A 25,562-nucleotide genomic window follows, 5' to 3' on the forward strand; every position below is an offset into this window, starting at 1 on the left:
TTCGATGGCGATGGTACCACCGATCCCATTCAACATTGCAAAACATGTGAAACGATCTGGAGGGCAAATGGGATAATTGATGAAGACGACTGGATGAGACAATTTCTGGCCACCCTATGGGGCGTGGCAATTGATTGGTTTACTAGTTAGATCCGCAGAAGCTGGCAGTTGGAATAACATTAAAAAGGAGTTTTTGGCCGAATTTCAACTGTTGCGTGACGATAATGAAATTGTTGCAGAGATCTTCGATACTAAGCAAGGGAAGAATGAAACTGTCCGTGTCTACGCCAAGAAATTAAAAGATTTGATAAACAAAATGGAAAATAAGTTGGCGGATGGACTTCAAAAAAGGTGGTTCGTGGAAGGTCTACGCCCAAACTTGCGGAAGAAAATGAAAATTGTGCCGCCGTCGTCATACATGGAAGCTTATAATAGAGCATTGAACCTCGAAAGTGAGCAGAAGACAAAGAAGAAGAAGACGACTAGCTCATCTGATTCCGATGATGATGAGCCTTCCGGAGAAGATAGCAGCGACGATGAAGGCAGTAGCAAGAAGATTCGCGCCCTACAGAAGGACATGATCCGCATGATGAAGGAGTTTAAAAATATGCAGAAGGAGACAGAGCAGTGAGCTATGGTGCACAGAGTGTAAAATCGACGGTCATACTGAAGGATCCTGTCCAAAGAACCAATTCTGTGACATTTGTCAAATAATGGGCCATTCGACAAAGGAATGCCCCATTAACATGAAAACCAGAGGATCTTCGTAGGTGCTTCTTACACAAGCAGCTTCCACGTCATGAGGGAACGGAAATGCAAACATTGATGGTGCCACTTCGGGTGGGTACAGGAATAATAGCAGAGGGCAAAACAACAACAACAACAGTGGCAACAACAATAATGGCGGGAGGAGTCGAATCCAATATGATGCTAATGGCCGATCGAAAGTCCAATGCCGTGCATGCAATATGTGGAGCGCACCTGGGGCGTTGCCCCAGGACCCCGCGGGGGCGTTGCCCCTTGGACCCCCAGTCGTTGCGGATATCAATTGTGGGAAGTGTGACCAGTTGATGAGACCTGAAGTTGCTGCAAGCATAGTGTGCCAGAGGTGAAAAGATCTATGGAACAAGCATTTCGAGAGGGGTGTTACACTTGGAGTAGGTGTTGGTCGTGAAGCTGTCTTGGTGGATGCAGAGAGAGCTCGGGAGGAGTTGATCATCCAATTGAATGCAGTTCAACGATACTTAGCTCAGTGGACTCAGTGTTGGAAGCAGAGAAAGCAACACGAGTGGCTATCAAGGTCAGCTTGACTAAGGAGACAGTGTGTTTTGGACACCAATTTGGCGCAAGCACAGGACGAATGTGAGAGTGATGTGGCAGATCAATATTGTTGTATTAATTGTTTGAGTTTTGTTCTATAGTCATCAGGAGACGACTTTTCTCTTTGGGGGGGATGATGTCGTCGGTAAATATTGTGTAGTCGACGGGTCTCGTTGGGAAGGTTCTTGTTATATAGCTGACGGACTCCTTTGGGAAGGTTTTTGTATGTAGCCGACGGGTCCCTTTGAGAAGGTTCTTGTTATGTAGTCGACGGACCCCTTCGAGAAGGTTCTTCGAAAAGTATTTATACACCCTTTGGGATCATTGTAAATCATCATTGAAGCATAATGTAATGTCTTTGGCATATGCGAATAATATAAGGAGTTCTCCTGATCGTATCTATTGTTTGTGCATTGATTTCTTTACCCAGTATGGTAAAACAAAAGTATTCTCGTTCGTTGGCTAGAACTGATTGAGAAGTCCTATTGGAGAAGTGGCATGCTCTTGGATTTCCAATTTGCGATTTTGGGAACCAACACGGCCTCCATAGCTTCCCTACCGTACAGCTTCCATAGTTTTCCCTACCGTATGACCTCCATGCTCCCCCCTCTACGGCCTCCATAGCTTCCCTACTGTACAGCTACTCTACACACCATATGGCCTTGTCCTTAATCCATTGTATGGCCTTCAGTTACCCACTGTACGACCATCAACTACTCAACCTTGTCTTCCACCATATTGCAGCAATATCACTTAGCACATATCCATCCTGTACAACTTCCTCCATCCTTTAATATCGTACGGCCCACAATTCAACATTACCATACAGTCGTATTGTATGTGCATATCGCAGTCCTGTTGGCTTGAAGTCAGTCTAGTTGCCCACACGGAGGTATGAAACATTACACTTACCACAAATAGTAAGTACACAAAACTAAGCCCAAACAAAGTACAATTTGAGCCAAACGAGGACCAACCTATAGCTTACTAAGATGTGGAGAAGATAAGACCCTCCCAAGCCAAGCCATTGCCACAAAAGACCCTCTATCCACAATAATTAGCCTACGAGGATAACAATAATAGGCTAATCCCTTGAACTCTAATATCGACAAAATTAGGGACATTATAGTCCTCCCTCCCCGAGACTGCTTGTCCTCAAGCAATCTGGCACCACAGTGAACTCCAACCTCCACTTGGATCCCAAATGAAGAAGTACATGGCATCCCTGTCAAGACTGACCGACTGTATGCCAATATCATCAAGACCATCGACATGTCCTGCATAATAGCACCCAAAACTTGTGTTGATGATGTAGAAGTCAGAATGTCACCAAAAGGAAACTTTGTAGAAGATCTATGCAGCCATTTCATCCCTGTATCAACCCACATAATATATATTGGATTGGAATCCTGATCATCGCCAACATGCGTTGAAAAAGATGTAGCTAAAGGCGAACCGTATGCACTCATGCCAACTGTATCAAAAATAGGTGTAGCCACATCAAAATATATGGACACAGGAACAATACTAACTACCCCAATAGAAAATTGAACCAAATCTGTAGTTGATGAAAACTCATAATCATCAACATGTGCGCCATCATCAGAACACACATTGACAACTGCATGCATATTGCTAAATTCTTCCACAGATGGCTCAATCAGCACAAAAGTAGCCGCCAATGTCGATATGACTGTATCATCGCATGCTCCTACTCCCACTATCATTGCATCATCATCGAATGCATAATTCTAGGGACTCATGCCAACAACTGAATCATCTGATTGTTTTACAATACCCTGTATTTTAGATTCTCCATCCCTAGGCGGAGAAGTATGCCCTCTATAGGTGTAATGAATACCAAACCTCCTGTCACCATCCATAATGCTGAAAACCGAATCACAAAATCAAGCACTAATCAAATTGAGCCCAATTCCTGGAAGCTGGCAGGAAACTGCTTTGATACCACTGTAAAAACCCTGACTTGGTTGTACGTAAATCACATCAATTTTCTTCATTAATCCGAGTTTTGGCATTTAACCAAACATTTGGCAAACATACTTATAGCCACTGAAAAAGAACCAAAACATAGATTGTTACTGTATATATTAATACCTTTTGAATGCAAATAAATAAAATGTACAATGCTAAGGTATTAAGTTCAAGAAATGATAATCTTTAGTTGCTTAAAGCCAACTCTGTTTTATTTATACCAGGATCAACATTAATCAGCAAATACATTAATTAATGATAAATAATGTGGAACTTGGCGGTGCGTGAACAATCTTTCAATATCCAAGGGCAATCTGGAAGTGAATTCAAGGTTCTATAATGATTTGCAGATCTCAAATAATGCCACACCTGTCTCCCACATTAGTTGCAGCTCTAGCACATAAATACTAGTCACACAAATCAGCAGCAAACCTGTGATAATGAAGTTCAGCCCAAATATACATATGCAAATGACAATTAGAAAATTGCCCAGATTCACCTCTTTGAATTGTAACACAGCTTCCAGAATTTGATTATAACTTGGCTTTTGAATATCAGGTAATGATCTTCAGCAACAAATCTCCAAACTTGAACGCTGATGTTCAACTTGCATGTGAATTTCCCTTAAACCAATCAATAAGCACAGCTCTAATTTTCTCCTTAGTCACAGTAGAAAACAATAGGAGAAATGGCAAAGTCATAGTCCAAGAAGCAATTACAATTTACTACTTCAGCAACAAATTGCAAGACAAACTCAGAAGGAAACTCAATATCTCCCAAACACAGTATATACAACAAGAGATATTGATAATAATTTCAGAACTTTAATCCACAATAACCTTAGCTATGGATTAAAGAAACTACCCAGCTTCGAAACCCTTATAATTCAACAAGGGCCGCAGAATATCAAAACTCAGAAAAGCCACAAAGGCAACAAAAGCATATAAAATATTCAAGCATGCTTTTCCCAATAAAATGAGCTTGTATTTATGACCTCCAGATTCCCTTTTGTTGCCAAAATATAACTTCAATCAAGATTTTCCCCACACAACATTAATTAAAAACTTCCATTAGATTCTCTCACTTTACTTGTCTTAACTAATTAATAAATGACACTTTCCAATGATAATTCATTTCTCAACTTAAGTAAAATTATAAAGTTAAATTTTATAATACGCCATTTAGTAATTAATAATAATTTGGCCAATAAAAATATAATAACTCCCAAAATGCTCATCATTTAAATATGTCGTCTGAAATAGGAGGCATACCTATTATTTCTCCATGTGACCAAATGCACTTTCCAAAAAATAGAAAGGGTTCATCTCAATCAACACAAACTTACCACAAATAGTAAGTACACAAAACTAAGCCCTAACGAAGTCTGACCTGAGCCAAACGAAGACCAACTTGTAGCTTATTGAGATGTGGAGAAGATAAGACCCTCCCAAGCCAAGCCACTGCCACAGAAGACCCTCTATCCATAATAATTAGCCTACGAAAATCACAATAATAGGCTAATCACTAAAACTCTAATACCGACAAAATTGGCGACAATACAAAAACTAACTTTAGGAATTTGAGTATTGACAAAGAAACACTTCAAATTTGCTGCTACAGTTTGATCAACAACTGGAATTCTTCGTGTCAATTTGATGAAATAAGCAACAAATTCACGCATAGGCATGTGAGATTCCTTCTTTAGCTGAGTGAGTTGAGTCAATAGTGCATGGGCATCTTTAGGAGGTTTAAATCTTTCTTCAAACTTGGCTATGAGAGTAGCCCGACTTGTGATAGTGCGTGGTGGTAAATGGTAAAACTAATCAGCAACCACGCCTTGGAGAGTTTCCACGAAAAACCTTACAAACATGTCCTCATATCCAATACCATGAACACCACATGCGATATAGAGGGCAGCAATATGTTCATCAAGATGTTGTTTATTATTGAAGAATTTGGGAAATGTCTTCCACAAGCCATCAAGAAGAGCATATTGAGGTAGAGCTAAATTCAGTGGACCAAAGCATTTTCCCAAAGACCTTGAGCCATTTACATGTCCTTGGTAAAATCTTGAAACAACTACAAAAAATAAAATTACAATGAAAAAAAGACAGGGGTATGCTTCAAATGAAAATGTAAGACTCATCGTGTCCCCAATAGACTCACCAAAAACTGTTGGCTAAATCTTTTGTATATCATTGACTATGACTTACAAAATTGTGACTGTAGGCAACATTGCATGAAATTTCTCTCTCCTCTCAGCAATATAGGAGCCTTGCTTCTTACCGTAGGTGGCTTCAACAAGAACTTAATTGAAATTACAAAATTGATGATTCTCTTAATCAATTCCTCTTTTTGCAAGAATGATTTGCATACAACTATAACTCTCCAACTTAACATAAAGTGCCTTATTGCTATGATAATACCGGTGACCCTGGAATTGACGTAAGAACAACACTAGGGGCAATGGTTCACTTTTTATATTTTGAGAAACAAAAATAGGAACTCAAAGTCTCCTACATTTGTCTCGAATGAAGACTCAAGCAAAATAACTTGTAAGGCCCAAAGACTCTTACTAGATACTCTCAAACTCAATAAAAACACTTACAATTGAAGCCCAAAGTCTTCAAATCTAAGCGATTACAACCACTACTATCTATTACAATTTGTCCTCTTGCAGCACAAAGTCTTCAAAAGTTCAAATCGCTTTTGAATGCAATAGGTAGGTCATAGTCCACACAATTAAATTCAAATCCCTTTTGATCAATGCTCCAAAACTCACAATCAATATTAAGAAAATGTCATCACATAACACCATAAATTGATACAAAGTTTGATAGCAAGTTGCCTCTTTTAATGATAGCAATTTAGATTTACATCCAAGCACAAAGTTTTAGAGTGCACATATAAATTGGGAGAATTTTCTTGCCTTCCCAAAAGATGATTATTTACAATGAGCTCCTTCCTTTATATAGGAAAATAGGGGAGAGAAAGGTGGAGGAAAAAGGGGAAATTCTCAACCACCTTGACTTATTCTCTAACAAACTTTTTAACTAACTAATTTGACTTCTTCAAAGTTGCATGCCCAATGTGATTGCAACTTGATTACATGTTACAACTTTGCACGTGATACTATCGCATGCAATTACATCTTGTTTTTCCATCACATGTAATATGTCAATTACAAATAATATTCTAACTGTCTTTTAAGACAAATTCTATTACATCAAGCTTTATTGGTCTTCACGTTGTTACAAGGCACCCAATGTTTTATGATCGTTGTGCTCAGCTTTGGTGGAAGCATCTCGAACTAGAATATGAATATGCATCTTTGATTGTTCTATTGAGTGTCCATTGACCTTTTTTAGCTAGAAAGCACTCTATGCTTGTAATCATTCTTTCACCTCCTTGTAGGCTCCATCATGTGATCATGCTTGTTTCTTGTCCTCCTCTCTTCTTTGCATGCATAAAACCAACTCTTTAAGTGGGGGAAAAACTTAGAATCGGAGTTGTTTTGGGAGCATCTTTTATGAAATACGGCTAGGAACTTTTGGGGCAACAATTGAACAAATGGGTCAATCTCAAAATGGCTCAAATAGGACTAGAAAAGCCAAAAACAGGTTTTTCTAGGTTCATTACATATGCGGACAGCTAGCTTAAAAATGTGCAAATGATGGATAAAGTATAGTGAAATGAAAGAATAGCATACTTAAAAGGTGATGTACAAAAATTTTAGCCAACACATCCCTAGAAAAATACTAAGTTGCTTTGTCATTTTGCTCTCTCATTTTGGTGTGGCCATTTTGCAAGTTTGAAGAGAAGGTTGTAGAGATTGTTTGTGGAGTCTCAAATCCTTCAAATAATCAGTGCTGAGTGTTCCAGGTATGCATTTGATCCTTTCTTTTACTTCTTTCATAGTTTTTTTTAAGTTTTTTTAATATTTATTGTTCTAAATTTTTATCAAGTTTTGTATAAGTTTTGAAATTTTTTTTTAAATTTTTTTTTATAGATTGCAAGAATCCAAGAATGAGTAGTCAGGGTTCAGTGGGTGGGGTGGGATCCCAAAGATTTAAAATTGATAAAGGCTCTCTTTTGTGGAAGTATACAACAAGAATTGAGCAATGTGTTGGTGGGGGAGGGTATATAAGGAAATGCAATTTTTGCCAAAACCAATATAGAAGCTCCTATTTCCGAGTTAAACATCATTTGATAGGTCCACCAGGTCAAGGGATTTCCATGTGTGAGGGGCCCCCAAAGGGAGGTAAAAAAGGGTTGTCGGCTCCTCAAATAGCAGGCATGTTAAAAGAACAAGAAGAGGCTGATAGGTTAGTGTCAAAGGCAAAAAAAGATAAGTCAAAGCAAAAACCACCAACACCACCCTCTCAAACAATTAGTAAACCACATCCCTTCCTACCTACCCCATCTATGGATGAAGATGAAATAGAAACACCCGCATCCTGCAAGAGAGGCCCATTAGATACGGCATTTGAAAATGACAAGAGAGAAATTGCTGACATAAAGATTGGGCATTGCCTCATTACAAATGGTGTTTCATTCAATCTAGTGAGATCCCCTTATTGGAGAGAGATGGTGAAAGCAATAAATGATGCACCTCATGGTTACCAATCCCCTGGATATGAAAAGTTGAGAACCACCATATTGCATAAGGAGAGAAAGAATGTAGAAAACCTCCTCAAACCAATAAGAGATTCTTGGATCTAAACGGGGGTGAGCATTGTCTCTGATGAATGGAAAGATTGCAAAAACCGTCCATTAATAAATGTGATTGTTGTTTGCCCCAAGGGGGCAATGTTTTTGAAGGCGGTTGATTGTGAAGGGCAAGTAAAGGATGCAAATTTCATTTCCCAACTTCTCATTGAATCCATAGCGTCCGTGGGAGCTGACAATGTTGTCCAAGTAATAACGGACAATGCTAAAGTTTGTAAGGCTGTAGGTGCTTTGGTAGAAGCACGATATGAGCATATCTTTTGGACACCATGCACTGTCCACACCTTGAACTTGGTGATGAAAACAATGGGCAGCCAAATTGAATGGATGAAAAATGTGTATGAGGAGGGTGAGCAAATCCAAATGTTTGTGACAAATCACCATATGTCACAAGCAATTTTCAGAACTTTCTCCCGCTTGGAATTATTGAAGGTAAATTTTAAACTTTATTTAGCTTCATTTATCATTTTAATTTTTGTGTCATACTTCACAAAATTTAATACATATTCTTAAATTTTTGTGTTATCAACTTATCATATTAACTTACAATTTGAATTAACATGGTAATAGGTTGCTGAAACAAGGTTTGCTTCACACACAATCGTCCTTAGACGACTTGTGAGGGTGAAAGAGGCATTGGGTCAAATGGTTATTAGCAACAAATGGGGTGGATGGAAGCAAGCTGATACAAAAAAGGCCAAAACTGTAAAGGATTTGATCTTGAGTGATGATTTTTGGAATAGGGTGGAATATGCATTAGAACTCACCGAGCCCATCATGTCTATGCTTCGGTATGCCGACACGGATGAGCCTTGTTTGGGGAACATATATAATGCCATGGACTCCATACTAGAAAGAATGAAATCAGTAAGTTTAAATTTTTATACAATACTTTATCCTTGTTTATTGAGAGATTTTGATTTTTTATTTTAATTAAGTTATTAACACTACATCAAGATAACTTACATGTACATCATTTGACATCCCAGGTCATTCAGAGGAGAGAGCAGGATCCTGATACCTTGTACACTAAGGTGGAGAAAATTGTTCTACATCGTTGGAACAAGATGACTACACCTTTACACCTCCTGGCATATGCACTTTCTCCTAGATATTATAGCAGTGAGATACTTGCTATTCCTGGTAGAGTGGCACCATATAGAGATCCTGAAGTTGCTGCTAGGTATAAGAGGGCACTTAACAGGCTTTTTAGTGATCTTGATGTGGCATCAAATGTTAGGAGAGAGTTTGTTGATTTTGTCTCAAGCAAAAATGCAAAGCCTGATGCAATCAATGACCAAAGTAGATTGGATGCCATTGGATGGTGGTACTTACATGGGGAAAGTTACATGTACCTCCAACCTCTTGCCATTAAGATCTTGCCACAAGTATGTATTTAAATTTTTTTTCCTTTTCTTATGGCCACTTAGCTTGTCAAATTAGCACTCTTAAATTCCTATTGTATTGTAAAATTACTTAGCTAATTTTTTTAAATTTGTTGGTTGTCTCTCTAGGTTGCGAGCTCTTCTGCTGCTGAGTGGAATTGGAGTACATACTCCTTTATCCACTCAGTGAAGCGTAACTAGTTGGGTTCGAAAAAAGCAGAGGACTTGGTATTTATTCACAACAACTGGCGCCTCCTATCACGCAAGGATCCAGGATATAAGAAGAGACCAGAAAAGTTGTGGGATGTACTACCTGAGACTTCTGACTTGGATATGACTGTCCAAGATATATCTAGAATTGCCTTTCTAGATGTTGAGGAGGACGAGGAGGAGGATGTGGCTGCAATTGGGGCTAGTGGAACCGATTTGGATTTCAATGATGAGGAAAATGTCAATGATATAGATGAGGATGAAGCCATTGATCCCTCATATTTTGATGACCCATTTGACCCTTGAAGGGCATTTGCATCTTTGATAAACTATGTTTAAACATTTGTCATTGACTCATTGAGTCATTTATGATTTATCACTATGTTTCATAGTTTCAAACTTTATTAAGTCATAATTTATTATCTATCAATCTGATGAAGTAGTCTATGTTTTGAAATTCCATTTTGCATTTTAGTAATTCAATGTATGATTTTATTTACAACATTAGCATAGATTAATGAGTGAGTATTTAATGTTTATCTTTGACATTTGGCATTGATCAATAATCAAGCAACATTGATATATTCGTACTATGCAATGACTTAGTTTTACTTTTACAACTATGTGAGTTTTTTTTTTTTTTTTTTTGCATATATATATATATACTCACGAACCCACCCACGAACCCAAATGGGGAAAAAAAAAATTGCCCGAACCCACGAACCCGAACCCCGAACCCAAATCGGCAACTTAGGAAAAATATGAATAGCATATGTTTTAGTCAAAGATACAGAGTATAAGTTTCAAATTAATATTTTGACAAAACAGTGAGTACACAATTGCAGAGCATTTCGCTATGATATTGCTGCATACAATCTTTGAAAGGAAAGTTCTCTATACTTTCAAATTCACAAGTTGAGAAACCGAGTTCTTCTTGAGCCATGATTTTCATCAGTTAATGCCAACTCTTTGCATATAGATTTGTCTCACTTCTTCAGTATAGATTCCAACATATTCTTCCTCATACAACCGAAGAATGAATTATACGTAGAAGAAGATAGTTTGTTTTTAATAGTTTGTTTTTAATGGTAGACCGGTGCAAATCAATGAAACTGATATTCAATGCAATATTCACTGCAAATTTCTTATTGTTTCTATATGCCCAATACTAAATTTGAGTCTCCTAGCACAAACGAACACGCCTCCATTAATGGAGACAATCAATACAGCCGAAAGTTACATAGATATAGGGGAATTACAAAAGCCATAACGCTCACTCTATTAGTCATTCCAAGTTTTATCTTTATTCAACATTTGGCGTCAAACTTAAAATATAAATATAGTACAGTTGGATGAAGATGAAAACACGATGACTCTTTAAATTATTTTTCATTTTTTTTTAGTATTTTCCCAACATTTGTTCGATACCATGCATTGATACTAATTATATAATATAAAAGTCTTTTTTGAAATTATGAAAACTCTATGATCAGTTGATTTAATAGATCATGCCAACAAATTAAGTTTTGACAAATTCAAAATCACATTTTTGCATTCACCAGCTGTAGATAGGAAAAATTTTAGTGTTGGGATATGAATAGCTCAACCATGAAAAGCATTTATCTTATTCAACTATCCCAATCACTCAATGAAGCAATTCATTAATATTTGCATAAAATAATAATGTAAAAACAAAAAAATTAAATTATGCAAACTCTTTTTCTGTGCTACATTGTTTTTCTTTGTCCTCCAAATTTGATGTTGCTCTTTTTGACAAGTACACTAATATGACCAAAAAAGCAAGTTTGAAAATTTAATAAAAAATGAGGATACTCAAATTGTGGTTAGTTTCAAAATGAAGAAGACTCATTAAGTAGAAAAATGACATGAAAAATTAACAGACACAAAATGAACAGTCAGAGGGAAAAAAAGAGCCAAAAGTCCACAATAAAAGCTCAATAAAAACGAAAATTTTCTAAGGCTCTGCCTAGAACACTATGGTAAATTGTGAGCCTCTTATATTAGAGGTCTTGGGTTCGAGTCTACTTGAGCTTAACACATAATAATAATAAATTTTTAACAAATAATAATAAAATAATAAATAATCTAGGCTTCAACCCATGACCTATCCAAAAACACAAACACAAAGCAGATTTTTCAATTTCCCTTCATAAAAGCCCGAAGGTCATTTAACTAATAAAATATGCAAATGTGATAAAATAAAACAATAAAAAACTATTTGAAATTGAAGGTGAAATAAAAAACAATAAAGCATAAATAAAGGAAATTTATTTGTGCAAGAAGGGGATATTATCACATACTCCATAGGGACATTGATTAAATGATTAAGCCCCTAGACACACACACACATTGGGACATTAATTAAAATTTAAATAATTGTGAAACTTATTTAATTAAACTTATGACACAATGACAAACTAATCAAAATAAATGAAAAGACAATAATAAATGGCAAATGGGACATTATTAAAATCCTCAAGATTGATAAAAAAAATAGCTAAAATTGACCAGTGACACAAAAGATGACAGAAGATGGGAATCAGGAGTGATAACCATTTTTAGGTGTCTACATTACTATTAATCAAAATGAAAAGCATGCCTATTGACTCTTATATCTATTCCCATGGTTTTTCCTTCTATAATGGTTATTCGTTCTACAACTGTCTGATCACAGTGCAATTTCATTATGGAAACTTAATTTAATGCTCTGAGAATCATTTTAGGTTGGCAATGCATTGAATTCTCTCTGTTTTGGCGTTTGTAGCAGGAGTTTTCATTGTTTTTGAAGGAAGGTATTCAATTTTTTGTATAAATTGGAAAAACCCTTATTAAGGTATCTACTGACTGAATAGAAATGTAAAACCTCCAAATTTTACCTTCAATAAACTCTCAAATTTAGAGGGATGAACAATAAACATATATTTTATGTTCCTTATAGGTACACAGAATCATACATTCATTTGAGATTGTAAAAGGAAATGGATAGCAAGGAATGGAGACTGAGATCCTTCTACAATTAAAATAATGTATTTATATTCTGATTAGATGATCAGTTCTTTTTTGAAAATCCAACTGTCATTCATTTTTTTGTTCTGATCAGTCATGTTCCAAAATGTTATACTCCATATTTACATTATAAAATGGATTAGGTGTGCACTAATTTCATGTGGGACATGTAGGACAATGTGTTAACTATCTTTGGGTACAAGTTTGGACAACTTTTATGAAGGAAGGTGATGGATCCATTAAATTTTGTCAAAACTGGTATAAAACCCTCACATATAGAGTGGTCTGAAAGGCTTTGGCTATCAATCAATTTTTAACCATTCAAAAATTAAGATATTCTTGAATTTATAAGGGCAGTAATAGAGCTTTGAAATGAGGGTGGTTTTGTGTTGATTGGTTATGTATCTTTTTGAGAACGATGATGCCCTAGTGAGAAGATATAGTGATTTTCCTGGGTTTGACAATGTAACTTTCGTTTCCTAAGACTTTTTGATAACTATGTGATTTTCGATGGCCTCTGATGATGGAATAACACTAAGACAGAATTTAAACCCTATGTAGACATGGAGGATAGGTGTTTCAAGGTTCAAGGCACTGTTTGGATGGATTCACCTAAAACCTGTCATGTAGGATAGTAACAGTCATATCTTGCTCTTAAACATTATATGTTTGAAAGGAAGTGTATTTTCTTTTAATTACCATGACTATGAAGATGGGAAAAACCATAATGGACTAGAACTATTTATAGATGAATGTTGGCAGTTGTGAACATAATGAATGTTGCAGGTTTTGTGGACAAGACATTGAACCAACATATGGACATTGGTTCAAACATGAATTGTGTGCAGGTATGGGTGAAGGGATTTCTAAGGTAAGAGTACTTGTGTATATATGACATTGTAACTAAATAGGCTTTTAGACCTAATTCCTGTAATGGAGATCACAGTTGTTTTTGGATATGAATAGGATTATGTTGTATTGAAATGTAAGTTGTCGGTGGCACCTTGATGAAGGGAATGTTTGAATCCTTGGAGGACATTGATGGTTTGAAAACTCTTATTGGTGAGTTATTGTTTGAAACTTTGATGACAAGGTCTAAAGAACCTAGAGACCTAGTTGGTACAAGAACTGTGTTCTTATGAAAGAGTTACAGTGATGCCTTTGGAAGGTAATGTTTGGTTGATGCTTGGGGATTGTAAAGAAGATGTGATTGGTTCATTGTTTGTTGTGGGAATGTGGTATTGGATTTGTTGATTATGCCTCTGACGTGTTGACAAATGTGATGGATAATGATTGGATCAGCATGATCCTAGAAGGTTGAAGGGTTTTGTAACGTCAAGGAGAATTTATGTTGAGTGTTCAATAGGAATTGGGGCAGTCAATATTTTCTGATTATGTAAGGTGTTGAAAGGGGCTAAGGGATATTTTCTAGTGTTGGTAAGGGTATGGAAGTGCCAACAAATCAAGAGAATGAAGTGTGGTATTGGATTTGTTGATTATGTCTCTGATGTGTTGACAAATGTGATGGATAATGATTGGATCAGCATGATCCTAGAAGGTTGAAGGGTTTTGTAATGTCAAGGAGAATTTATGTTGAGTGTTCTATAGGAATTGGGGCAGTCACCATTTTCAGATTATGTAAGGTTTTGAAAGGGGTTAAGGGATATTGTCTAGTGTTGGTAAGGGTATGGAAGTGCCAAGAAATCAAGAGAATGAAGTGACCTGGTAGTGGGCTAAGAGTTTTCCATGTGTTAATGAATGGATGTGTATGGACAGTTTTGGAAGAATGAATGATCAAGAGTGTTTGTTGAGTCAGTGAGCATGTGCTGAATGAGTTAGAGTATTTAAAGGGTTTAGGAAACCTTGGGAAAAGGAAAGGTGTTGATGAATTAATGAGGGATAAAAATCTTGCAAATCAGTTGGAATAGGGAATCCTTGTTGGTGGTTTGAGTTTGTGTGGATGCTCTGTATCTGTGCCGAAGGACCTAACTTTGTACTTGTTTGCGATCATAGTTTTTGATGAATGTCATATGTGGACGTTAGCATGTAAAAGACAAAGTTCAATGTTAAGGTGACCATGGATCATGATTTGTTTATCATGATTAATGGCTTGTGTTGAAGACAGGGTAATAAGAGGTTGTTGAAGGCTAATGGACAATGTGTTTGTGATTGACATGTTGTGTGCAGGGAAAGGTAGATCTGAAGAAAGACATGCCAATACAGTCACAGATTGACAATGACAAGGAAGGTTTCCCCAGCATGGATGGGCAAAGACATAACAAATATAGGATTTCAGAGGGGACCTTTTTGGACCTGGAAGGCGTGAGAGTTGTTGGACGTGTGTACCAGTATATAGCATTTCTTATAATCAAAGAAATTAAATCTGTGCACAATAAGAGAGATCGCTAGTGTTTGCTGGGTCAAGAGTTGAGTTTCAACAGGAAATAAAAACAAAAGTATAAGACTCAGATCAGTGGTGTATTAGAAATAAACACTTTGTGTCATCATAGACTCCATGGTACCTTCGCATATATATGCAGTGCCGGCTATGTCCAGGAGTAATCAAATTCTTATGAGGAACAATGTTCTCAGCAAAAGTAAAACACAACATACTGTATGAAACAATACCATCAGTTATTCAGCAAAATTCTGGAATAATACCCTGCCTCACCATGGATATCAACAATATTAAAAGGAACAAGTGCTTCTCTAAACCGGATACAGCAATAAATATATGCCATTAGTTGTTCACATAACCCTGTCCATCAGTTTTAACAAATTGAAATCAAATATTTGAAGCATAGATGTCAGTGCTTATAGGGAGACTTGGTAAATAAGGTGTTAATAAAGGATCTAAATGTCAGGCTTATTGCAGTACGAGTAGTATAATATAAATGACCCAGAAATTTATAGCAGTCAGACAAATCGAGGCTGTATGTACCAGAACGGAGATATGCAAAGGCAGAATGCAAAGGCAGAAATACCTTCATTACTTCGATAGGGATTGAAGATTGAAAAGGTGCAGTTATATTCATAAGACATGGTATCCAAATCAGAGCATTTTATAATTGAGGAATAAGACATGTGGATGATTATTAGGGGAAAACATTTGTTCCTTTCTTAACGAGAGCAAACCGATATTTGGCGATGCCAAGAACTAGTGAAACATGGAAGAGGAGGAACTTCATCGATTGATTAGTAAACAAAAAGCATTACCCATGATATTCAACTCTACAGCATCAGATATTGTGAAGGTAGGGAAGGACAATATTGTTGGGTGTATATATATCATAACATCTATGGAAATAATGTGCGCGTGGACCAAGTAAGATTAAGGAGTATTTCAAAGACAACCTTGACAAGTTTTGTGGAGGAATACAACTCCATAGATGTCGAAACAAAAGACAGGTATGGTATCCTACATGGGAAACGATTTTTGAAGTAGTTTACAAATTATAATTACAAAGTCTATGGTCCCGATATGATTAAAGAATAATGATCATTAAACCATACGATTATTGACCATCTAAAAGATGCAACCATTCATATTCGTGTTTTTTCACCCATGTATAAGTATATGATGTAAATCACAACATACTCATATTCATTATTTGAACATTCACACATTTTCAAGGAGTATTTTATATGTTTTATTGTATGGAGGGATAAGGAGCAACATTATGACTTTGTAATATAAATTCTATTATTATATTTTTATGATAAAATAAAATGTTCTTTGTTTATTATTTAAGGCGTAGAGATTTAAATTGCAGACCAATCGTCCTTTGTAATTATTTTTTGGAATTCTGTATACAATTTAAATGTCGGATAAGTGGACATGGTCATCTAGCATTTAAATTCGATCATCACAAATAGCGTGAAATATTTCATTTTTTCGGCATCTGTGTCCAATTTGTCTCCCTACCAGAGGAGTTAAAGTTCAATCTAGACTAATTTAAGATTGTGTATATATTTGATCTGTCGCATCTTGATTATTTAATTGTTGGCAGTAAAGTGTGTAAAACATTATAAAGTTGTACGTGAAAATTCATTTGAAGTTGACTCTATTGCCCAGATGAGCAGAGGCACTGGTCTTCCTATTATTGAAGTCAGAAAATCTATATATTCCTTCTACAAGCATCAAATTGATCATTTACAAATATTATACAATTCAAACATTCAACATTCAATCCTATTTTGATCGAGTTCCAGGACCTTGCTAGCTGAAGAACTCCAAAGCTTAAATTCGCTTTAGAAAAGCTCTGAACCAAGTGATCAAGTTTGAGGAGGAGGTCTACCCGCCTAGGTGTAGCGGAGCCTGAAGTGCAGGGGAATCGAGAAGTATTCCCGTTCGTTGGCCAGAACTGATTGAGAAGTCCTATCGAAGAAGTGACAGGCTCTTGGATTTCCGATCTGCAGTTTTGGGAACCAACACATTGCACAAGGAATGGTTTGTGAATTGTTTTTTTTGTAGTTTTTGTAGACTAATAGGCCTTGAGGCTTGAGTGCATGGGTGGTTGAAATGCATCAGTTGTATAGAGGGTGTATATGAGTCCAATGCGAAGTGTTGAACATGGAAGATCTTTGTCTGATAAATTTTGATCTCAGCTACTTCATAGACTTAGCTAATACCCCTAGAAAACTTCATAGGTAATTTATAGAAACAGGGAAATAAATAAATCTGATTATGTTTGAAATGCATGTAAGCTGAAGCTAAGTGATTGCTCGCCTGTAAATTGATTAGCCTATCTTCACCATCTTTCCTACTAACAATCAAATTAGGTCACCCAATGGAAGCTCACCCTTGGAGCATATTCAAGATTGAGATATACACGATTCTGTCAAATAAGAAAAGGAATGTAAATTGTCTATTCAATAGTGTTTGAATTGGAAGGCTTTCGTAAGCCAAAATTTGCATCAATTAAAAAATGTAGGTACCTTGTGTTTTCTGGCAAGGGAAACATTTCCATACTTGCCTCTTCCTAGGGGTCTTCCAATGTCAAAATCTAGATCCAAACATTAACAAGAGCTCTAGGAGAGCTTGAGTCCCTGCCTTGTGCAAGGGGTAGAAGGCAGATGAAACAGGTGGCAGTTTAATTTGCAGTATATTCAAAGGTATTAATAATTCAATAAGCAAAATTATTACCAAATAATCAGTGATTCATAAATGATATCCAGTTGAAATTATGAGAAAAAGAGGAAATTTCACATTGGAGACGAGCCATATATTTGTAGAAAATACATATTGAAAGAGGGCCATCGAGAATATAGAATTTGGGAAACACTTACTGGCTTTTTCTTCATTAAAATTAAATTTGTTATGTTCCTGATACAAGGTATCCCTAAATATACATTATTCATCAGCAAATCGTCTAATTATTTGCTGAAAACACTGATCCAGAAATTAATACCAGAAGTATAAAGCAATATGAGATACACAACAATTGTCCTCCAAAGATCATTGGGAAGTAGGAAGATAAGCTGATAAAGATGACTGATATATTAAATATGTATATGTTAATAATCAGAAACAATGTGTTTAATAGCTATCTTCCAAAAGAGGTGTGATTTAGTATTAACAAGGTACAGTGAAGGAAATGATGTGTTTTGGAAAATGAAGGCATGCATTAGTTTTGAAGAGGTACAACCTTGGAGAGGACATGACTTCTGCTACAAAGAAGAGGCATAAATGTCAAAAGCTAGCATTGAAGTAAGGTAGCAAACTAAGCAGATTTAGCCTACAACAATCTCTCTCAAGTATCTAAATCAAAGTTCCATGACTTACTGTGAGTCGTGCAAGCAATTTGGGTCATCAAGCCGAGAAGACCTCACCGATTTTTTATGACTCGGCCCAAGTCATAAAATATGATATATAATTTCATATGTATATATTATGAAAGTATATAATTTTGAGAGTTTTTTCATGATGCCGAGTCATTTTTGAGTTGTTGTCGAGTTGTAGTTGAGTCACAAGTTGAGTTGGCCTTTTCGAGTCTGAGAGGAGTCCGATTTTGGGAACTTTGATTTGAATATTACCTATAAATTGGTATGAAGTACTAATTCTGATAATCAGCAACATAGTGGATAAGGGTGGTAATGGAATAGGATAAGGGTGGTAATGAAGAAAATATGCAATATTTACTCTTTATGTTTGGTTGTTCATTATGGAACTCTAATCATTGGAAGAGGATAAGGGTGGTAATGGAATAGGGGAGTGGCTATTGATCCCTCACTAGGTACACCCATTCATATGGATGGCAAGGGCCACATGAGGCCAACAGGGATGGTATTCGCTCTTGGGCCTAGGGTAGAGAGTTGATTAGTTATGGATTCATCACTAGGTACAACCCCTCATATAAATGTCAAAGACCATACGAGGCCAAGAGAGATGGTATTCACTCTTGGGCCCAGGGTAGAGGGTTAATTGGCTATAGATACCTGACTAGGTATACCTCCTCATATGGATGGAAAGGGCCACGTGAGGCCAAGAGGGATGGCATTCACAATTAGGCCTAGGGTGGAGGATTGATTGGCTATTGATTCCTCACTAGGAACATCTTCTCATATGGATGGAAAGGGCCACACGAGGCCAATAGGGACGACATCCACTATTAAGTCTAGGGTAGAGGATTGACTAAGACACCCTATTATGCCCCTTATCCTACCTCTCCTATAGTTGGACTTTGTCGATAAGCTAAATATATCTTGAGGCTAAATTAATGTTCCTAACCCTAGTTTGAATAATCTATGCTTTTAATTCTTGTAGATTTTGTTTGTATGATTTCCCAACATGTTGTAGGATCTCAACTAGGTATATGATGTTACTAATCCTATTCTACTTCTTGTTCCGCCTGTAGTATATGATTTTGGGCAAAAACTTGGGAATTTACTAGTGTAACACTGACACTTGGGTATGTCGGTATGCCGGATAGGGGGGCAAAGAGTCTTGATTTCGAGACAGCAAGGGGATGGTGGGGGAACGGCAACAAGGTGCTATATATTATACATACAAAACTTGAAATGCTAGTTAAGAAATGATGTATCAGTATAAGATACTGAATTGAAATACTTGAACATAGCCAAATTGCAACACAAATCAGAATTGTTGAATGTTTAACATAGTAAAATAGTACATATCCAATAGTAGCATTCAAAAATCAAAAATCAAATAGAAATTTAAGTATCCTTCCCAGTGGCAACATGTTTGCGGAATGGCGGAGGTGGGGGTACTTGGGTACTCCAAGCACCCGGTGCAGGGACATCTTAGGGATGGGTACTTCGAGGTTTTGGGGTTGGTGCGAGTCTCTAGGTTACACTGGAATTTACGAAAGGGGACATTACAAAACAGCAACGGCAGTACATGCAAGTTTATAATGTTACAATTAAAATTTTTGAAGCGCATTCAGTTTCTGTTGAAATATAAACATATTGTTAGGAAGGCAGGAGACATTATTCAAAATTCCAAACCACTTATTTGTTGCATGAATTTAAAGATCTTTTTCGAAAATATTAATCTATTTCAGATGTCTGATGCCATTTGTGAAGTTAGACCAGCATAAAATTTCATGGGTTGTTTCTTTCACATATATATAAATATTCTTCTTGTATTTCTAGATCTCTATCCTCAGTTTGGCTCTTATATATGTGATTGTTACCAAACTAAGTAAATCATGAAATGATATTATATGTCAACAGGGGGATATTCCACTCCAAGGTGATTTTTCTGCAAAAGACATGATTTTTGGAGGTAAGAAATTCTTAGAATGTTAAACTATGGAAATTAATTCAACTTAAAATAGCACTCAATTTGTGGATGTTCTTGTGTACTATTTTTTATTAAGCTTGAATTTTGAAAGGGATAAACCAGTAGTAGTGCATTGGACTCAAATGAAAAGAAATTCCAATGTTTTGTGAACAAGAAACTAAACTAGAATATTCAACACTTCATTGTAAAATTGCCTGTGTTGTTGATGCATATGTGCTATGCATATCTGTAATTATTTGTGTGGTTCTTGGCAATGTTATCTTGGGTGGAGCTATCATTTGATTGCCCAATGAAGACAGAAATTGCTGGAAAACATTGTATCAAATTATCCTTGGAGAGCATTAGAATATTCAGAAATATGCGGGTTCATATAGTTTTGATATTGTGCAGTGGAAGGGGTAGATCCTGCTCGAAGAGATAAACTTATTGAACTTCTTGATATTGATCTCCGTTGGAGAATGCACAAAGTGTCTGATGGTCAGCGTCGTCGTGTACAGATATGTATGGGTATTCTTCATCCATTTAAGGTAATTATTGATATACATAGTTTGAAATGAATCCATATGAAAGATATATGCTTGTATCAGTGATTTTAAATTTACATTTCTTTAAGGATATTATGAATTGAGGTAGGGCATGTTTCCTAATCTTTCTTACTTATGATACATCTTGAAAGGTGACTTAAGACACCTGCAGATTGCTCTCTATTTCCTTCTTGTTAACCATGTTTTACTTTCTGTTTTAAATTGAAAAAAAAGAAATAAAAATAAGAAACCAATCAAACTATCATAATATGAGCTTCTTTGTGTAAGTTGCTCCTAGAAGAAAAAATGCCAGTAACACTGCATATTGATGGAAGGGCAGACTTCCCTTGAGGCTCTAACATTCTCAATGAAACACAATAATTCATGTCAAACAAAGAATACCACAGTTGCCTGATTTTCTAGAGCATTTAAGTATGTTAAATAGTTTGTGAAGTGATCTTAATTTTTTTTGTAGAGCATAGAATGTGAAGAAATCTTTCTGTGTTTTTGGCTTCTACATTGTTAATTGGTTAGATATGTTTGATAAAAGGACATCAAATGGGGCGTACCAATGTCTTGTTATTAGATTCTTGATGGCTTTACACCAGCCTTCACTTTAACAGTTAAGAATATTATAAAAAATCTTGTTCCCTTATTCCTTGAATAGAAGTTGTGTATGAGCTGTGTGTTTGTTCAAACTTTTGCAACAACTTTAATTATAATCTTACTTTTTTAATCATGCCCATATGTTAGCCTAAGAGGATTGACATATCTTTGATACCATTACTAAATCAACCCTTCTAAGCTAACTCATGGTCATGTGCAGTTATGATTAATTTTTTTTGCAGGAAATCATGTAGAATCTACTATAGCAGGTTATTGAAAATCTGTTTTCTTCCACCTATTTTGGTCTCTTGATGATGTATACCCTGAACCACATAGTAGACTTTGTTCTTCCTCTTTAAATTCCACACAATTATTACAAGACCATCAAAGTTGAAAAGTACTATGTTACGATATTGGAACATCCTATAGTTTAAGTGGATTTCTCCAATGAAATAATATTCATCATTTGATAAGCTGATGCAATTTGTGAACTAGGTCTTTTGTCAATTTTACAAGCTTGGTTGCCATGGATTTCCCATTGTTCACCATTTTGTTTCCTTTTGATTCTACCAAACTTATTTAAAAAATCAACTCTACTTTTTGTTGAGGTCACTATAGACAATGTGAACCACTCGCTCAACAAAATTTTAGAGATATCTTTGATTGGACAGTTTGTTGATATCTAGACTCTGGCCCAATCTTCCTATGAAAAAATGGATGGACAATGCTTGGGGATATGAATTCTTTGGTCCTTTTGAGCACTTTCTTTGTCGAGGTTTCTTTTTTTAACAATATTTTTCTTGTAGAAATATAGGGGCAACTTTCAAGGTTTGTAATGTCCCCTCCTTGGGCAGTTTGGTTAATAGCTATGCTCCACGGGGACGCGTCCCCTGCCTCTGTACCCTAGTACCCGTACCGGGTACGAAACGGGGACGCGGGTACGGATTTTGGCCGTACCCTGCGACGTCCCTTTTTTGAAAAATTCAGAAACGTCCCCGAAACGGCCAATTTTTTTGGGCAGGAAACTTGGGGACGGCCAGCAGTATCGGGGACAGTTTTGCCGTCCCCTATCCGTCCCCGAAACTGCTGGCCGTCCCCTTTTTTCCAGTCAATCTGGAAAAGGCAAACCATCCCCAAAAAAACATTTTTTCCTAATTTTTGTTGTTCGTGTGGCCCCTAGTCATCTTAAAGACATAATAACAATATGCAACCTATATTTGGTCCATTAAAATACTAACTCTTCTACTCATTTTTCGATTTAACATACTTGCTAAGAGGAAGGAAAAAAACATAAGAGCAGTAGCAGCAATGAGCAAAGATTGTGTTTAGTGAGGCAAGACTGCTTTCGGTATTTACTATTTACTAACAATTTTAGTTGGACTTCTCTTTATTTCATTCTGATTTCAGCATGATACTTGAAGCCTTTAGGCATTTTAATTTTTGCTATATATGTATGTGATATTGTTATAATGGAAGCACTTAGTATTTGCCATTTGATAATATTCCATGTATTTATCTTCTAAAATGTCTATGGTGAATGGTTTATCAATGTTATGATATACATATTTGAATTTTGTCTCTATATTAAAAAAAATCCCCTATGTTTTTAATTGCCGTCCCCTGATGTCCCGTCCCCTAAATTTTGGCTTCGACCCGTACCCGTACCGGAAACACGTCCCCGTCCCCTAAAACGTTCCCGTCCCGGAAACTCCGTGGAACATAGGTTAATAGTGGAGGTTGGTCTAATATACATATCCCATAGGTCAACAGATTTCATAGTGGACCCATACAAGGACTTTGTGAGCCAGTTTGGGACAGTCTCTTAGATTTTAGGAGGAATCCCCTTTTTGGGGGCTTGACTGGGAATCGACTAGTATGTATCGGGAGACCTCCTGGATCAGCCTACATACCTTTGGCTCAATTCCTACTTTTAGGGAGGGGTCCCTAAATTAAAAAAGGCAAAACACATCTAAGGCATGAAAGTTTTTAGCCCCACAGAAGGATGCATGCCTACTGAAGGGATGAACAAATATCAAAAGTTTAAAGGTTAAAAAGCTATGCTCCACGGGGACGCGTCCCCTGCCTCTGTACCCTAGTACCCGTACCGGGTACGAAACGGGGACGCGGGTACGGATTTTGGCCGTACCCTGCGACGTCCCTTTTTTGAAAAATTCAGAAACGTCCCCGAAACGGCCAATTTTTTTGGGCAGGAAACTTGGGGACGGCCAGCAGTATCGGGGACAGTTTTGCCGTCCCCTATCCGTCCCCGAAACTGCTGGCCGTCCCCTTTTTTCCAGTCAATCTGGAAAAGGCAAACCATCCCCAAAAAAACATTTTTTCCTAATTTTTGTTGTTCGTGTGGCCCCTAGTCATCTTAAAGACATAATAACAATATGCAACCTATATTTGGTCCATTAAAATACTAACTCTTCTACTCATTTTTCGATTTAACATACTTGCTAAGAGGAAGGAAAAAAACATAAGAGCAGTAGCAGCAATGAGCAAAGATTGTGTTTAGTGAGGCAAGACTGCTTTCGGTATTTACTATTTACTAACAATTTTAGTTGGACTTCTCTTTATTTCATTCTGATTTCAGCATGATACTTGAAGCCTTTAGGCATTTTAATTTTTGCTATATATGTATGTGATATTGTTATAATGGAAGCACTTAGTATTTGCCATTTGATAATATTCCATGTATTTATCTTCTAAAATGTCTATGGTGAATGGTTTATCAATGTTATGATATACATATTTGAATTTTGTCTCTATATTAAAAAAAATCCCCTATGTTTTTAATTGCCGTCCCCTGATGTCCCGTCCCCTAAATTTTGGCTTCGACCCGTACCCGTACCGGAAACACGTCCCCGTCCCCTAAAACGTTCCCGTCCCGGAAACTCCGTGGAACATAGTTAAAAAGTGCTTCTCTACATATGGGCACTTGGTTGTGTGAAGAAAAATAAGCTAAATCCAAACCTCAAAATGTTATAGAGCAGACCACGAGAGCATGTCTTTGCAAGGGGATGCAACAGTTTCAAGTGGAAAAATGCAAAATGCCTTTTGACATGTTACATTGAGAGGGTGCAAACTTAGTGAAACTTACAAGGTTGCAGTCATATGGAGAGGAGTGTGCTTCTCCAAAGGAGAAGACAAGTTCAAAAAACAAAAGGTTTATTGTCATATTCCCTATTTTGAAATTATGGAATTGATTAATCTCATTGGGCCTTAAGAAAGCCCACATTTGATGTTATTGTTGACCATAAAAGGATTGAGCTGGTAACTCCAATTCCATGAGAGATATAAATGTAGTGTCTATGCCCTTTGGGAGAATTGATTGATAATTACTGAACAACTCTAGTTTTTCCCTGAGAACAGTTGAGTTGGAGAGGAAAACATTATACTTAAGTAAGATTAAGGAAGCTATGTTGGTGATCTGATTTTCTTTCAAGGTATTTTGCTAGTCTGATTCTTGTTATTCCCTGCAGTGTGTTCCTTGCTTCATTTATTTTATTGTCTTGGAAAAAACGTTTCCTCAAATATATATATTTTAGAAACTGGATATGTTATGCAGATTTAAATTGTTGATTGTTACAGGATTATAGCCCTAGTTAATTTCCAGACTTAAATGAACTTATAACATTGACAATTAAGTATGACTTGAGTACTCCTAAGAAGAATAGACATGCTTTGCGACTTAATTACAATTACAGACAACTATTGTATTCAATCATATAACATAGTAGGCTGTAGGGTTTTCTTTCAGTTTGTCAATATTCGGTGGCTGAAAGCAAGGATTCAAATATAGCTGGCAATACTTTGTGCATCTGATTGGCTTTAATGTACTGTATAAACAAGTGATTAATTTTATTGGTCAAAACCTTTGTAATCTTACAATACTGTCACAAGAGTTGGAATCCCTCTAGATTTAAGTGGCTATTTAACCAACACTGATTTTAGCTGTATATTAGATGATCATGCATTCTCATATTAAAAGAACCAGCACCA

The 25,562-nt window shown here is 36.5% G+C and overlaps 2 protein-coding genes across 2 annotated transcripts in view; both read left to right on the forward strand.

Moving 5' to 3' along the window:
• LOC149552367 (ABC transporter I family member 21-like) overlaps nucleotides 1-25,562 on the forward strand; it is a 154,013-nt gene that overhangs the window by 127,052 nt on the left and 1,399 nt on the right. Inside the window, exons 3-4 of the mRNA XM_089787905.1 lie at nucleotides 20,358-20,409; nucleotides 20,818-20,954. Of these exons, the coding sequence (XP_089644031.1) occupies nucleotides 20,358-20,409; nucleotides 20,818-20,954 (189 nt within the window). The remainder of the gene's footprint in view (nucleotides 1-20,357; nucleotides 20,410-20,817; nucleotides 20,955-25,562) is intronic.
• On the forward strand, nucleotides 8,552-10,011 carry LOC149552368 (uncharacterized). The gene is made up of 3 exons (XM_089789781.1): nucleotides 8,552-8,907; nucleotides 9,030-9,428; nucleotides 9,555-10,011. The coding sequence occupies exons 1-3, from the start codon at nucleotides 8,686-8,688 to the stop codon at nucleotides 9,624-9,626; spliced, it is 693 nt and encodes a 230-aa protein (XP_089645907.1). The 5' UTR covers nucleotides 8,552-8,685; the 3' UTR covers nucleotides 9,627-10,011.

This window comes from Cupressus sempervirens, chromosome 6 (genome assembly GCF_028749045.1).
Source record: "Cupressus sempervirens isolate cs-2001-9-10 chromosome 6, ASM2874904v1, whole genome shotgun sequence".
Lineage (NCBI taxonomy): Eukaryota > Viridiplantae > Streptophyta > Pinopsida > Cupressales > Cupressaceae > Cupressus > Cupressus sempervirens.